Genomic DNA, 16,197 nt, shown 5'->3' on the forward strand with positions numbered 1-16,197 from the left:
ATAATTTACCCATAGTAGGTGCACATATGAAAACTCTCTTCTGTATCAGCCACTGTTGATGGCTTTTAGGGCGTCTTTTTAATCTTCCCAGTCACACTGGCAGATTGTCATCATGGTCCTCAGCTACAGGAACATGGGGATCAGAGAGGTTAATGAGCTTGCCCAAGTCACACAGCTGCCAAATGAGCGAGCCCCGATTCACCCCCCAGGTCTGGATGACGTCATTTGTGCACTTTCCACGACCGCATGTTGCTGTGGGAAGCAAGGACATAGTGAGGTGTCTGATTGTTCGGGCCAAGCACGCAGAGGTCTCAGCCACCGTCTGAGAGGCCCCACACGAAGGCAGGGTGGGATGGAGCCCGAAGAACACTTGGTTCTAGAAGAGGGGAGGGAGCTGGTTCCAGATGAGGTCACACACTGGACACTGGCTCAGAGGAGTAACTCCCACAGGCCTGGAGCAGAGCAGAGGGACTCAGGCAGAAGCTGATGTAATCAATGTCAGGGGAACCCAAGGAACTTGGAGTGATGGCGGAATAGTGTCAAATGGGCAAGACAGACACAGCAACCTCAGGGGGGCCTTCAAGAATTAAACTGGGGCTGGAGCCATTCCTTACAGGTTTCCAAGAAAGAAAGCTGGTCACAATAGATTGGAGAAGACATGGAGGAGAAGGAGGAAAGAACGGCAAGACTTTCTAGCAGTAGAACTGGCTGCCTTGCTGGGTAGTGAGTTCTCCATCATGAGAAGGATTCAGAGTAGATTTGACAGGAAAACAACATCAGAGACTTAAGTATCAAGCTCAGATGGATGACTGCATGTCTCTCCTAAACTTGAGGTTCCACTGCCCCGACTTTACCAGAAATTTTCACACTGACCTCCTAGGGCTTCCACACGGAGCCCCAAACCCCTCTTCACTGCCAGGTGGACCTCATCCCTCAGCTGAGCCCTGAGTGGGAGACCGCAGTTTGATGGAAGCTTAGAAGTTGAGGATTCTAAGAAAACCCACTTCACTCTCTAAGGTTAGGTCTCATCTTCTACGAAACAGGGATAACAATGTCTTCCTTACTATCAATATATTTAGATAAAAAATTCTTAGCACAGCAGCTCAGAGAAGATTAAATGAATCTAAATCAGTAATCTCTTTAAACCCTCTTGATTCTTAGCACAGTGGCTCAGAGAAGGTTAAATGAATCTAAATCAGTAATCTCTTTGAACCCTCTTGATTCTTAGCACAGTGGCTCAGAGAAGGTTAAATGAATCTTAATCAGTAATCTCTTTGAACCCTCTTGATTCTTAGCTCAGTGGCTCAGAGAAGGTTAAATGAATCTAAATCAGTAATCTCTTTGAACCCTCTTGATTGGATCATTTCATGTAATACACATTTAAAAGTGTCCACTCAAGAGTAGCCATTTTTTAGGCACCAAAATTGTGCAATCCAACATGGCGGCCACTAGCCACAAGTGGCCATTGAACACTCCCATCAGATAGCGCTGGTCTAGGAAATCAGAAGAGAATAGGACAAGAGCTGTGTCCAAGACAATGAATGTGGGGGAGACAAATACAAAATACGTATAAAGTGTGTAGAAGTTCTGTAATAGAGGTATATTCAGTGTAAGTACAAATGGGGCCAAATCTGTGGGGCTGGGGGGCAGGGCAGGGATGGTGTGTCATGCATCTATATTATGGTAGTGAGGGAAGCCCTTAGATTGGTCACCTATAGTGACAAGATGCTTGCATGTTTTCTACACATGCTCTAGTTTTCTCAACCATTCCGCAAGACAGATGAAGAAACCAAGGTTCAGAGAGGTGACAAAGTCTGGCCGTTCTCATATAACTCATAAGTGACAGATCTGAAGTTTTCGTTTTGTTTTTGTTTTCTTTTCTTCTGGCAGCGCCGTGTGGCACATGGGATCAAACCCGTGTCCCCTGCATTGGAAGCGTGGAATCTTAACCACTGGACCCCCCAGGGAAGTCCCAGATCTGAAGTTTTAACCCCAAAACTATCGGCACCCTTACTCTTTACCTCTATTCAATACTGCCCCATCTTAGCAGTCTTTACGGTCTCAAAGCCTGTCCCCAGCCTTCTCTTCAAATTCACTGTCCACCAGTCACAGCTACAGGTGGGAGTCCTAAGTAGAAAGAAGGCAACTTGCACATCTGCCATCACCAATCTTCCCTCCAAACATTTCAACATTGCTCGTGCTATTTCCAAGTTCATTCCTATCACTTCCCCTGAATGCTTCCCCAGAACCTCTGAACACAGCCTTCAAATGTGTCCCGCCTTTAGTATTAACAGACAAACAGCCATGAGACCAGATGAATGCGTCTGTTAGAATCTGACACTCCGGAAAACAGCCTGGAGGAACTTTAAATAGCAACTGGTGGAATAAACACACCAATGACTCTGGGTGGCCAGGGGATGTGTTGTAAACAGCAATTTAATAAAGAAAGTAAAACCCTGGTGACTGTTTTAAAATCCTCACCAAACACTTTTGGATTAAAGGCAATATTTTTATAGCTCCTATTCCCTGGCTATAAATGTGGGCTTCTTAAATAGCCCTTTCAGAAGCCCAGGTCCAGACCAGGGGACAAGCTGGTGACATCATACGGCTCCACAAAAGAGGAATTGTTCCACCTCCAAGAGAACTGAGTGCGGCCCGCCTTCCCCAAGGACCAGGTGGGGAAAGGGCCATCTGCCCTCGTTATCCTTGATGTGTGTGTGGCTCACGATGTGTTTTTTTCAGATCGCTGCCATTTCTCTTCGGGCTTTTCCTGTTGAGATTTTGGGGGTGGGGGTCCACCCAAAAGGGTTAGGTCATGTCCGACGTCAATCAGCATTTGGGACAGGGACAAAAATCCTCATCTTGAGAATATTCTCAGATTCAACTCTACCCCCTGACTCCCATCCCTCCTCTTCTTCTAGCCAATCATGCAGACATTGAGTTTCCAGTGTTTTCCCCTGAAGGAGAATGACCTGGACTGGGAACCTCTCCAGGAGGAAAGTTCCCGTCCCTGTCTGGCCTCAGGGCCAAGCGCCTACAGCTTCCCCAGCTCTGAGAGGGATGCTTTCTCAGCGAGGCTCCCCGTGCTATGCATCCAAACGAGCCTCAGGCTCTTTACTCTTCCGTGAGTTGAGATGCTGTTTCCTGGGTCAAGTGCTTGTTGCTAGGACCTCAGAGGGGAGGTGGGAAGGAAAGGAGGCAAAGCAAAACTGCCCTGCCCTGCACGAGTAAATATTTTACTGAGCAAATACTACGTGCCAAGTACTATACTACATGCAAAGTCGAGCTAATCTGACACAGCCCCTGCCCTCTGGGAGCTTATAGCCTAGCCGGAGGGACCGATATCTGGCAAGTAAATCAAATAAAAACATTTAAAAATAAGTAACAAACTGTGATAAGGGCTATAAAGGAAGCAGAGTACTTTGATGGAGAAAAGAGAGCAGGACCTTCCTAGATTATGCAGCTGGAGAAGGTATGTCTGAGAAGGCCATCTTTGAGTTCAGACCTGGAGGATAAGCCTTACACTAAACGGCACTAATTTGGGCACACACCAAGTTTAAGAAGGGGTGGGCTATACTGACAGAAAAAAAAGCATGTGGAAAAGCACAGTGGGGGTGGATGGAGAAATGTGAAGATGAGTCAAACCTGATAAAACTTCTCCACAATTGGAGAAAGTCACCAGGAAGAAGCAGGTAAGGTCTCACCAGGTAAGAGGGCCTTGGACATCATGGGAAGAAGTCTGGGCTGGGAGTTCCCTGGCGGTCCAGTGGTTAGGACTCAGTGCTTTCGCTGCCGAGGGCCCAGGCTCGATCCCTGGTTGGGGAACTAAGATCCCACAAGCCGCGTGGCCCAGCCAAAAACAAAAAAGAAGAAGAAGTCCGGGCTTCATTTTAAGTACAATGGAAAGATCTGGAGGGTTTTACATAGGACAGGGACAATCACATCAGTGACATGTGTATCTTTCCCATGAGTTGGGCGGGAGCCCAACTCCATCTCAAGGATGAGATGAGTTAGGATGAGAGCTCTTGGTGACACCACATGGGATGATGGCAGGAGAGAGGTCAAATGTATGTTGAGGTAGAATCCACAGCAGCATTGGCTGCTGACGAGGTTGTGGAGGGGGGTGTTGAGGGCAAAGGTGGGTGCCAAAGGCTCCAAATGGCCCCCAGGTTTTAGAATTGGCCCAGTGAGTGGATGATGGAACACTGACTATGATGGGGAAGACTCAGGATGAATGGGGCTTTTTAAAATTCATTGGGGAATTCCCTGACGGTCCAGTGTTAAGAAGACTCAGCGCTTTCACTGTAGTGGCCTGGGTTTAATCCCTGATAGGGGAACTAAGATCCCATAAGCCGCGCCATGCGGCAAAAAAAAAAAAAAAAAAAAAATTCATGGGACATTAACAGGGGAAGAATCCAGAACTGAATTTAAAGCATCGCGAGTTTGAGATGTCTTTTGAAATACAATTGGAAGCATCACACGGGCAACTGGAGCTGTGAGTCTGGAGGAGGAGCGCCAAGTCAAGAGGTAAGTGTGGCAGAGTCCCAGACAGAGAATTTGAAGCCTTGAGACGGAATAAGGCCCACCTAAGGAGAGCGTGTAGAAGATTGGAGCATTCGGGAGGGAGTCCTAAGGAGGACCAGGCAATGGCAGTGAGAAAGAGGTGAATACTCAATTATTTAATTAAAACAAAAAACGTGGGCTTTAGTGAAATTGTCCTATATGCCACTGTAATGGTGGATACATGACATTACATTTATTTGCCCAAATCCACAGAGCTATCCAACACAAAAAGTGAACCCTAATATAAGCTATAGACTTCAGTTAATAATAATATATCAATATTCATTCATCAATTATAACAAATATGCCACACACATGCAAGATGGTAACGATAAGAGAAACTGGGGGGCAGGGAGTGAAGAGGAGGTTTCTGGGAGCTCTCAGTACTCTCGGCTCAGTTTTTCTACAAATCTAAAACTGCTCTAGATACAAATGAACTTATTTACAAAACAGAAATAGACTCACAAACATAGAAAACAAACTTACGGTTACCAAAGGGGAAAGGGGGGATGGGGGCGATAAATTAGGAGTTTGGGGTTAACATACACACACTACTATTTATAAAATAGGTAAACAACAAGAACCACTGCATAGCACAGGGAACTATATGCAATACTTGTAATAACCTATAATGGAAAAGAATCTGAAGAAAAATACATATGTATAACTGAAACACTTTGCTGTACACTTGAAACTAACTCAGCATTGTAAATTAATTATACTTCAATTAAGAGAAGAGGTCGCTGATAAAAAAATAAACCTGGATTTATTTATGGAAAAAAATAAAACTGCTCTAAAAAATAGTTTATTAATTAAAAAGAAGACAGCATGGGCTTTCAGATCTGGCAAACAGAAAACAATCAAAAAGTGTCAGAGGCTTTCCCAGAAAGAGGAAAGAGCTTAAAACAATATAGATCTATTCTGAAGAAAGAAGACCATGTTCTTATAAGCCTAGTTTGAACATAGCACAGATCAAAGATCTAAGAGGAATCATTAGCTTTCCACCACTGTTCTATAACTTGCAATCTCAGAGTAAAGGACCTGAGAAGCTGGCAGAAAGCTTTTTGGATCAGTCACAAGATAACTGTAAAACATTGATCCTTTTCCCTTTTCAAATCAAAGCACATGTTTCCCAGATCAAAAGAGTCAATCAGAACTACTCCCACCCTTGGGACCTGAGTGACACTAAACCAATCCACTTAATTTTTCTGAGGCTCAGTTTCAATCATCTATAAAATGGAGAGAATGCAAAAAACTATACTCCAATATTTTTTTTAAAAAAAATAGAGAGAATGCGTATCCCGTGGGCTTGCTGTAAAGACCAGAAATATCTGCCATCACCATACTACTATAACTTATGGTCAGGATATTCAGGTATTATTGCTATTATCATCATCACTATTCTTATTAACCACTGGACGTTATGCTAAGTGCTTGTAGTCACTGTCTCCTTTAATCTTTCCAACAGCCCTGTAAAGTTAGTAGCCCTAGTCCCACTATTAAGATGAGTAAAGACTCAGAGAGGTTCAGTGACTTGCCCAAGATCCCACAGCTGCTAAACAGATGAAAGAAGGACGTGAACCTAGCTCAGCTTGTTTCTACAACGCTCTCAAACGCCTACACGTAGATTGCCCACATCGGTACAAGGAGTTTACATTACAAGTAAAATCTTCATTTTTTATCTCACACTCACACCTCTACATTATGTTAGACTTTCCCACATCAGTGGTCTTCCTTTGATGTCAGTACACAGGTAGTCTACAAAGCGGCTTAGCAAGAAGGAAATGAAGACGGATTAGACTCATTTTCCTCACTGAAGTTCAGAAGGAGTCAATCGCCCCTTGATTCTTCCTGTATTGTCTCAAAAAAAAAAAAAGGTAAAATGGATTTGGTCCTTCAGACCTTCCAAAATCTGCAAACCCTGGCCTCCATCTGCACCTGGTCACCCAACAGTGATACGAACGGAGTCAGTTAGCGTGGAGGCCTTTCCCAGGGTCTAACTCACTCCATCTTGGTCGCACCCATGGAGGTCCCTTGCTGGTGTCGCAAAAAGCCTGCCTGGTTCTCAGTACTTTTCCTTAAAGCCCATTGTTTGGGTAAGAATAATTATACCAAGTCTTTCATTATATTTCTCCGTTATTTCTGTACTTCCTTTGAAAGTGTTTTTTAGGTGTTTGGAAAAATTTCAAAGAAAAAAGTGTTGGTTGGTGGAGATATGCAAGATAACAACAGTTTACATGTTACTTTAATTCTTATGGAAAAAATTCACCGTCTTTCTTTTCTTTTCTTTCTAAGGTGTGTTTTCCCAAGAATCTAGTTCTTGGTGAATCTACAAAATCCTAACAGAAGGCCTTATACTTGATCGTGGACTGTCCCCTTCGACCGCCTTCATTACTCCCTGCGAGCAAACCCTTCCCAAGTTCCGCATGAGCTGTGTAGTCACATGAGTGTGAACAGACGCAGGTGGTGCTCTGGCATCACACACACACGCACGCACACAATAACCTTCCTAGATTTGTGTGTGTGTGTCATTGAATACATTTCCCAGAACATTAAGTGAACTTCAGACTGCCAAACCAAAGACTTAAATATTGGGGTCTTCACAGACAGACCCCATGCTTCCTGGACTTTAAATTTAAAAAAAAGAAAGAAAGAAAAGAAAAAAAGACAAAAACGAAACCCTTAGTCCCTTAATAAACTGATATGCTCTGAAAAGGCAAGTCAAGTAGGAAAAATTTTCCTAGGAGGAAAATTTTTTTTAAAGCCTAAAGAAGACACGAGAACAGGGGCCACCTTATGCTGCAGCCAGCAGAGGCATTCCAACATTCCCTCAGCAGGATTCCAGCCAACCTGCACAGTGTGCTTTTATAAAGGTGGCCCCAGGCACTTCAGGGCAAGATGTGGCTGGGAAGTCTACCTGCCCCCTCGTACTTCAGAGGAGCTGGCACAGTGGCTGTCAGACTTGCCTGAGAGCCATGGCAAAGAATGGACTTGTAATTTACATCCTGCTTATCACCTTACTCCTGGACCAGACCACCAGCCACACGTCCAAGTTCAAAGCCAGGAAGCACAGCAAACGCCGAGTGAAAGGTAACGGGGTTTCTCCGTCCCACAAAACTCTAGGCTAGCTCAGGGCGGGGAGGAGCTGGACAATGCTCGTTTCCAGATTCTTCAAAGACACCAGCTCTGGTGACCGTACCGTGGCTTCAGGTGCATATGGCGTTTTCAGGGGACTGAGTGACCTCTTAATTTTCTGGGACAGTTTGATATTTAAAGGAATCAAGTGGTAGGCTGTATTGTATATCTGTATTGTATTCTGTACTGTATATCCTTTGTCAGGTGAGCTTAGGCATGAGAATGTTCTTTGGAGGGTGATAACCTGGATACAACATCAGGTATTTGGAATGAGGGATCAAGTAGAAGAGACTGATTAACAGGGTATACCATTTCACTCGTAGATATTGTATGATGTTCACATATACCTGCAAGATAACTATAATCTTACTAAATGTGCACTAGAGGATAAAGCTATTGGTAATGTGACTTCCGTTTCATCATTAGTTATCATGTAGGTATATTTTCGTATCCCTGGCACTATAAGGACAGTCTACACTATATTTTTAAGATTTTAATGTCATAGAGAAGTTGAAACTCTTTCACTTAAAAATATTTCAACAAACAACGTCATGTAGCATTTGAAGACATTTTAATGCAAAACAATCTCCAAGCAAACCCAAATTTGGGGTGGCTTGAATTAGGTTAAGAGATTAAAAAAAAAAAAATCCTGCAAGGAACAATGATGATGGCAATGTATTTGCAATATGCTAAAACCAAATCAAAAGGAAAAGCATCAAGAAAAGTGTGGGGTGATGTTTTATCTCATCCTGAGTCATTTTCATATCAGGATATTTCAAGGTAAATATTAGGACACTATTTCCTTATCAATTTCACTTCACTAGTAACAAAACACACCAAAGATACAAATAACATTAAAGTCTTGATTTAACACAACACGAATGGCTGGTGGGTAAAAGGGAGCTTATCTTGCACCGTGTTTTTAAGATTACACAGTGCCCTTTTCCAGGAATATTTATTTATACACTTTAGGTCTGATGCAAAGTTTCTTTTTTTTTTTTTTTTTTTGCGGTACGCGGGGCTCTCACTGTTGTGGCCTCTCCTGTTGCGGGGCACAGGCTCCGGACGCTCAGGCTCAGCAGCCATGGCTCACGGGCCCAGCCGCTCTGCGGCATGTGGGATCCTCCAGGACCGGGGCACGAACCCGCGTCCCCTGCATCAGCAGGCGGACTCTCACCAGGGAAGCCCTGATGCAAAGTTTCTTAAGTGGAATCTTTTTTCCTTATAAAATATTACACTCCTCTGTTATTCCTTTTAATGATAGATTAAAATATTTCTCATGAGTGATAAAGACAGGAAAAGGAGGGAGAGAAGATGTGGAATACTTTTGTTGCCAGCATTTGTTTACCATAAAGAAGGACTTAGCAAAGTGGTGACCACCCAGTAAGGATGCAGGGAGGTGTTTGAATATGTGAGTGTGTGTGTGTGTGCTGTGTGGGTGTTTCTCAGTTGTAGTTCAGGTTATTATGCCCTACCCTCCAAGACACACACACAAGCATGCTTTTGTTTGTTTTTTAACAGACTGGGTCCACATTTTAAATATCATCCTCCCAAAGCAGTTTTGCTCATTTTTGCCTTGAGATCCGAGAAAGTAGATTCTACAGTAAGTGAAACCATTAGCCTAAACTTGCTAAACATTTCTTTCCCCCATACATTTTTAAAATATTTTAAGTACCTGGAAAGAATACCAAAGTTTATGAAATCAAAAGCGAAAGCCATTTTTTCTCTCTCGATTCTTTCCACAGAATTACCCCCTATTAACTGTTAGGAGATAGTATCCCCAGAGTTTTCTTTAATGTCCGATTAAAAATTGATACTTTTAACAAAATAAGAGTTGGCTATCCAAAGTACTTGGCAGACAAATTAATTGTTTTTATCTATTAAATCTTGGATAACCTTAAATATAAGGCATACCTCAGCCCTTTTAACAGCTGCATAATATTCCCTTATGGATGGGTCATGACTTATTTAATCTGTTCCCTCTTGGTGAACTTTTGTGTTCATCAAATCCATCCCGTTATGATCCAATGCCTCAGTGAACTACTTTGTAAACAGATATTGATCCCCATGCTAGAATATTGTGATGATACACTTCTAGAAGTAAAATTGTAGGTTAATTACACTGTCTCTCAACATGGTAGCATAAACCCATGCTCTCATCTTCAGCGTACAGGAGCACCCATTCACACCTTGACAACCTGACATCCTATCATCAGGTTAAGCTGTGCCAGCCTAACGAAACCCAAAAACCTTTTAATTTGCATCTCTTTGATGGTTAACAAAGTTGAGGTATTTTTCATACGTTTACTGGTCATTTATTCCAGGAATTATTTTTGCATTCCTACCCTGTGTCTGCTTTTGGAGAACAACAATAATAAAATGAAAGGGAGCCTTTTTTAAAAACTTGAAATGGCAGTTGAGTGATTTAGCTCCAAAACCAAGTTCTCCCTGCTATTTGCTTCATAGGTCTCAACAAATTAGGTGGAGCAATGCAAATTATGTTGTAGTCATGAATCAAAAATAAATTTTTTGATTGTGAAATAGTTGTTCCCTGTATTCATTGTCAACAAAACACATCCACATTTCTCACAAAGGACAGAAGCAGAAGCCAAGCCACCTGGATAACGACTTCCATAGTGATCTCCCAAGAGCCTAATAATAATTCATGTGTCTTCGTGTTAATTACAATGTTTACAGCTTCCCTATGGAGGCCCTTTATTTAAATAGCATGGAGCAGGAAGCCAAGAGGGACTGGGGGTGACATTTGTATGGTTTACAACTTGTAACTTGGGAGGAAACTTCAGCAGTCTTTGCAAGTCTGGCCTCCAACAGGCGATGGCTTTGCATCCTGAAGGTACCCTTATATTTATGCTGGATTCTATGGTCCCGTTGAGGAAACCCTGAGCTACTGGACACTTTGAGAATTGATGTCCATCCCTGGATACCCCAGAGGCATTTCCTAAACCAAATGTGGAAACACCTGGCTTGTAAAGCATACGTTTAAGGGGAAAATGAGGGACTTTCCTGGCGGTCTAGTGGTTAAGACTCCCCACTTCCACTGCGGGGGGCACAGGTTCGATCCCTGGTCACGGAACTAAGATCCTGCTTGTGGTGCGGTGTGGCCAAAAAAAGAAAAGGGGTGGGAGGGTAAAGTGAATCAGCACATTTGGATTTGGTCCTGTCCTGAAATTCCCTATGTGGTATCCCCACGAAAAGGCAGCTAGGAACAGCCATACCAAGCTTCAAGCATCTTAGCTATTTGAGGCCATGTACTAGGGACCAACCAGGTAAAGGTGGTCACTGTGCAGAAGCAGACGGGAGGGGTGGGAAGAGAACAGACTTGAAGTCAGAGAGATTCAAATCCCAGCTCTGCACCTTACTAGCTGGGTGACCTTTGACAGGTTAATTCAGATTTCTGTGCCTCTCTTTCTCCTTTTGTGAAATGATAGCGTCCGTCTCATAGTAATACTGAAAGAATTAACCTCCCGGTGCACAGTATATGGTGGCTTTTAATATTTATTAAGATTTATTATAATTCCTGCCTTTGAAGAGCTCACAAGCTGTCAGTTTCTAAGACAGTCCCCATCAGGTCTGGATTTTTTATTTAGTTAAGGCTGCTCATTTTCTACTACTTACTTATACCCAAGGTTGGTAAAGGACAGCCACGAAGACTAACCTCATCCAGGGACATTCAAGACTAAGTAAATTGCTAATCCCTAATGCAGAAACATTTTTAGAGGGCTTTTTATCACTGCCTTTCCCTGCTTCTCCGTGAAAATCACTGAACCCTGCTAGGAGCCACTATATCTGGAACATCAGCTGAGTACGGATACTGGGGACAGGGGACTTGGGGACCCAATTAAGTCTGAGTGTGAGTTCTACCACTTATCTGCCAATTTAGCTCGTTGAGTTCATTCTCATCCTTCAATGAGAATCTCATCTTCCTCCACTCATAACTATTTTTGAAGAGTAAATGAAAATAACACAGAAGTACTTTGTATGCCATAAAGTGTCCGTTCACTCAGCAAACATTATGAGACTGATTATGTGCCAAGCATCATGTTAAACATCGGGAATACCATGGACAACCAGAGAGATGATATTAAGTAAGTAAAGGAAGACGATTATAGATTGCAGAAATTGTGCGGAAGAAAAATAAAGGTTCAAGGAAAGAGATCAGCCAGAGGGATGCCAATGTAAAGAGAATGATCAGAAAGTCTTCTCAGAAGAGGAAGAGGCAGGACAGGAATAAAGATGCAGACGTAGAGAATGGACTTGAGGACAAGGGGAGGGGGAACGGTGAGATGGGACGAAGTGAGAGAGTGGCATGGACATATATACACTACCAAATGTAAAACAGACAGCTAGTGGGAAGCAGCCGCATAGCACAGGGAGATCAGCTCAGTGCTTTGTGACCACCTAGAGGGGTGGGATAGGGAGGGTGGGAGGGAGGCTCAAGAGGGAGGGGATATGGGGATATATGTATATGTATAGCTGATTCACTTCGTTATAGAGCAGAAACTAACACAACAATGTAAAGCAATTACACTCCAAAAAACATGTTAAAAAAAAAAAAGAAGAAGAAGAGGAGAACTTTAAGCTTGATAAGGAGATGGACAAGAGCTGGGCAAGAGTGTTCCAGGCAGAAGGAATACGAAAGAAGCATCCTGAGATGAGACAGATTGCTCTAGGATGCATCTGAAATCAACAAGTCTGAAGTCTGGTGATGGAGGGCGAGTCCCACAGGGTGGGGCTGGAGCAACAGACAGGAGCCCCATCCCCCAGAAGGACCTTCTAATATTATTACTCCCACCAAGCCCTTATACATCTTCCTGGATAACTTATTTTCATGCATTATTTTCCACGTACACTGGGCTCAGTTTCATCAAAATCACCCTCGCCTTAAATTCGGGATTCCAAAGCTTTATTTTATTTTGTTTTATTTGTATCTTATTTTAATCATATGCTTTTCATTCCTCCTATCCCGCCCTACCCTAAAATATCCTCAGAAAAGGATGGAGACCTGAAGACTCAAGTGGAAAAGCTCTGGAGAGAAGTCAATGCCCTGAAGGAAATGCAAGCCCTGCAGACAGGTGAGATCCCATCTCATCTCAAACGAGATGGGAAAAGAACCTGATTTGTCAGCAATTCAAACCATATAGAGAGTACGTGCTGAGTTGTAAGCGACATTTTTTTAAAAGAGACATTGACAAGCCAGAGACGTGTCCAGGAGAAAGGATCTAAAAGCTGGGGAGATGACTGTTTGGGGAAATCAGCTTGATTTTCCACTCCCTACCCCTGTAGATGGGTGGTACAGAAATAAAACCAGGCATTTCAATAATACAGTTTAAAAGTCCGTCCATACTTCTTCTTTAATGGGCAATGAAAGAAAACTGAAGAAGTATTAACTAGCTAAAATAATCAGCATTATTTAGATGTTTACTAAGTGTCCATTGGGAGATCGCCGAGGTTGAACTAAACACAGGATCAGAGGACTCACTCCCGACAAGTAGGGCAACACGTGCAGAGAAGACCAGTGGTTAGAGCCACAGCTTGCCAGCAGAGGGCAGCATCCGGTGTTCCTTTTTCATGGAGTAGCGCTCCTGGCAGCCTATGCAGCTGGACCCACTGCTGTCCAGGAGCTACTCTGCTGGCTCCCAGGGCAAGGAAATGAGAGCCACACTAGGTAAGTTCAGGAACATCCCTGGCTTGTAAGGTTCACATCCTCAGGAATGAATACTCTCACAGCAACTCCAAAAGCAGAGCTTTGAGGGTCTCACAAGAGAACTGCCCAATTATAAGACTTACTACCTTCAAGGAGGACTGAAGTTACAGCTTTTCCATCAAGTATTTATAACTCCCAGGCCAGCTGTATGTTACTGATCCTGAGTCATTTTTACCATAAGCAACGTTGCCTAGTAACACTGGTGACAGGGCCCTTTATCAGGTTCCCAGGGGAACAGAATTAGAAAGTTAAAGGACGGCCAAATGCGTCTGCAGAAGGGGAGAGCTTTGTTAACCCTCTAACCACAGCTGGGGACTATAATAATACTTCATAAACATTAACACATTAATCCTCCAACAATTTATGAGATGATGCTGCTATGATTATCCTCATTTTACAGATGAGGAAACTGAGGCACAGAGAAATTAAATAATTTTTCCAAAGCTTACACAGCTAGTAAATGTCAGAACTGACACCTAAGTCCAGGCACTACAGCCCTGGAGCCTGAGTCTCCAACGTTATGCCTTGAAACTATCTTTCTATTTGTTTTATCCTGGGTAAGACAAACAATATTACCAGGGCTCAGTTATCTGCATAAGAAAAGCCCTATCGCTCCACACGCAAACTCAGACTTCTGTTTTTGTTTGTTTTTTAATAATTGTGGCACACCAACCAGTTCCAAAAGTTCCAAGGAAATTCAGCACATAATGGAGCTACACAGACTAGCGAACATGTATATATATCCAAGCAGCAGGAGGCTAAAGGCCAGGGTTTAAGGGTGAGCCAGACCTGGGTTTCCGTAGTTGTGATCTTATGTGACGGGTAAGTCACCTTTGTATAGGCTAAGTTGTTAACAAGTAACAACTTCTTTAAGCTTCACTATCCTGATATGTAAAGATGCGCATAATAAAAACTCACTTCATGGGATGGTTGTGATTATGACATGAGTTCATTTATGTAAAGTACTTGGCACAGTGTCTGACTCATACAAAGTCTTCAGTACATGCTAACTCACCATTGTCACTGCACATCATTCATTCCACAACTATTTACTGCTATTGGCCAGATCCAGTCCTGGATTATTATACTACAAAAGCATCTTAATATGTCAAATTTCACATCTTTACAGTCTGTCTCCGAGGCACAAAATTTCACAAGAAGTGCTACCTTGCTTTGGAAGGCTTGAAGCACTTCCACGAAGCCAACGAAGACTGCATTTCCAGGGGAGGGACGCTGGTTGTCCCCAGAAGCTCCGACGAAATCAATGCCGTCCGAGACTATGGTAAAAGGAGCCTGCCAGGGGTCAATGAGTTTTGGCTGGGCATCAACGACATGGTCACAGAAGGCAAGTTTGTCGATATCAATGGAGTCGCCATCTCCTTCCTCAACTGGGACCATGCACAGCCTAACGGTGGCAAGCGGGAAAACTGCGTCCTCTTCTCACAGTCAGCTCAGGGCAAATGGAGTGACGAGGTCTGTCGTAGCAGCAAGAGGTACATATGTGAGTTCACCATCCCCTAATAGACCCTTCTTGAATGTGTCTTCCAAGCAAGATCGGTCATGATTTATAGGCTGATGGATCCCAGGAATAAGTCAAAATTGTCCTCCCTCACGGGACTCTGTGTTCACAGGAATACAAGAGTCAGCCAGTTTGGCTACCACATTGTATTGTGGTTTTGCCCTCCCTGGGGTATGGGGGAGCAGAAATAATGATCTAGCCATGTACACACTGTTAAAGGGGCTTCTGCAAAATGGGCTATCAGACCTTTCTCACTCCTGGTCCCTCCTACTTGTATCGACCAGGTTAGTGTTAAAAATACAACAGCCAGAAAAGCAAGCTTAGACGACCTGGAAGATTTTCTCTTAAAAGTTTAGGATATATTTGATTGATGAGGTGCTACATAATCCAAAAACTTTTCAGTCTGATGTTCAATCTATTCCATCCTAATGATAGTATCTTATTAGTCCATCACCCTTTCTTTGAGTTGCAGCATCCCCTGGTGGGACTAGTATCTTCTCTGTCACATCAAAACATGAATGTCTCAGAGAGGTTCTGATTTAATTCCATTTTCTTCAAACCCATCCTACTCCCCCCCAGCCCTCCAGCCATATACACATCTTTTTTTTTTTTTTTGGAAGTTCCAAGTAAAGATCTGGAAGGAAATATTAAGGCAGTATTGGTAACCCTAAGACAGAACAGAGTAGCAGATTGTATAGAAAAAGAAAATTTTAAAAAGTCTACTTTTTCCCTGCATTAACATGTTTACCTGACTTTATGAAATCAAGGGTGGATATGACATGTTAGTTTCCTAACATATTTACATACTTATATATATTAACATATTTTTTAACATATTTTAACATATTTTACATACTTATATATATTTAACAATCATATATTTAAGTCTATTATGAGCAATCTATATTTGGAGGTTGAAAGCTGGATTTAAATAATATTATTTTGGAGTCACATGTCTATGTTATTTTTTATTATTCTGCTATTCCCACTAAATTGTTTCACTAGATTGTGTAAAGTAACGTCATTGCTTGATATGAAATTACGAAGTTAAGACTTGGGGGAAATGGGCTTCTTAGGAGCAAACAATCCTAAGTATATTCTGTTTTTCAAATAAATGTCTTTTTTTTTTCTTTAAATGCTGATTGTGTTTTGGGAGCAAAGTCCTTCTCTACAAACTTTAATTATGTATGCTTGGAATTAAGTTTTAGTTCTTTACATTGCACAATAATAAAGCCTGAATTCTGATCAATGTGGA

The 16,197-nt window shown here is 42.6% G+C and overlaps 1 protein-coding gene across 1 annotated transcript; it reads left to right on the top strand.

Moving 5' to 3' along the window:
- Positions 1-7,530: 7,530 nt before the first annotated feature.
- On the top strand, positions 7,531-15,808 carry CLEC3A (C-type lectin domain family 3 member A). Its single transcript, XM_030863791.3, has 3 exons — positions 7,531-7,653; positions 12,708-12,791; positions 14,553-15,808. The coding sequence occupies exons 1-3, from the start codon at positions 7,539-7,541 to the stop codon at positions 14,942-14,944; spliced, it is 591 nt and encodes a 196-aa protein (XP_030719651.1). The 5' UTR covers positions 7,531-7,538; the 3' UTR covers positions 14,945-15,808.
- The last annotated feature ends 389 nt before the right edge of the window (positions 15,809-16,197 follow it).

This window comes from Globicephala melas, chromosome 19 (genome assembly GCF_963455315.2).
Source record: "Globicephala melas chromosome 19, mGloMel1.2, whole genome shotgun sequence".
NCBI lineage: Eukaryota > Metazoa > Chordata > Mammalia > Artiodactyla > Delphinidae > Globicephala > Globicephala melas.

Coding starts and splice junctions, on each gene's coding strand:
- CLEC3A (XM_030863791.3), top strand. CDS start 7,539: ATGGCAAAGAATGGACTTGTAATTTACATCCTGCTTATCACCTTACTC. Junction 7,654..12,707: donor CAGCAAACGCCGAGTGAAAG/GTAACGGGGTTT, acceptor AAATATCCTCAG/AAAAGGATGGAGACCTGAAG. Junction 12,792..14,552: donor AATGCAAGCCCTGCAGACAG/GTGAGATCCCAT, acceptor ACATCTTTACAG/TCTGTCTCCGAGGCACAAAA.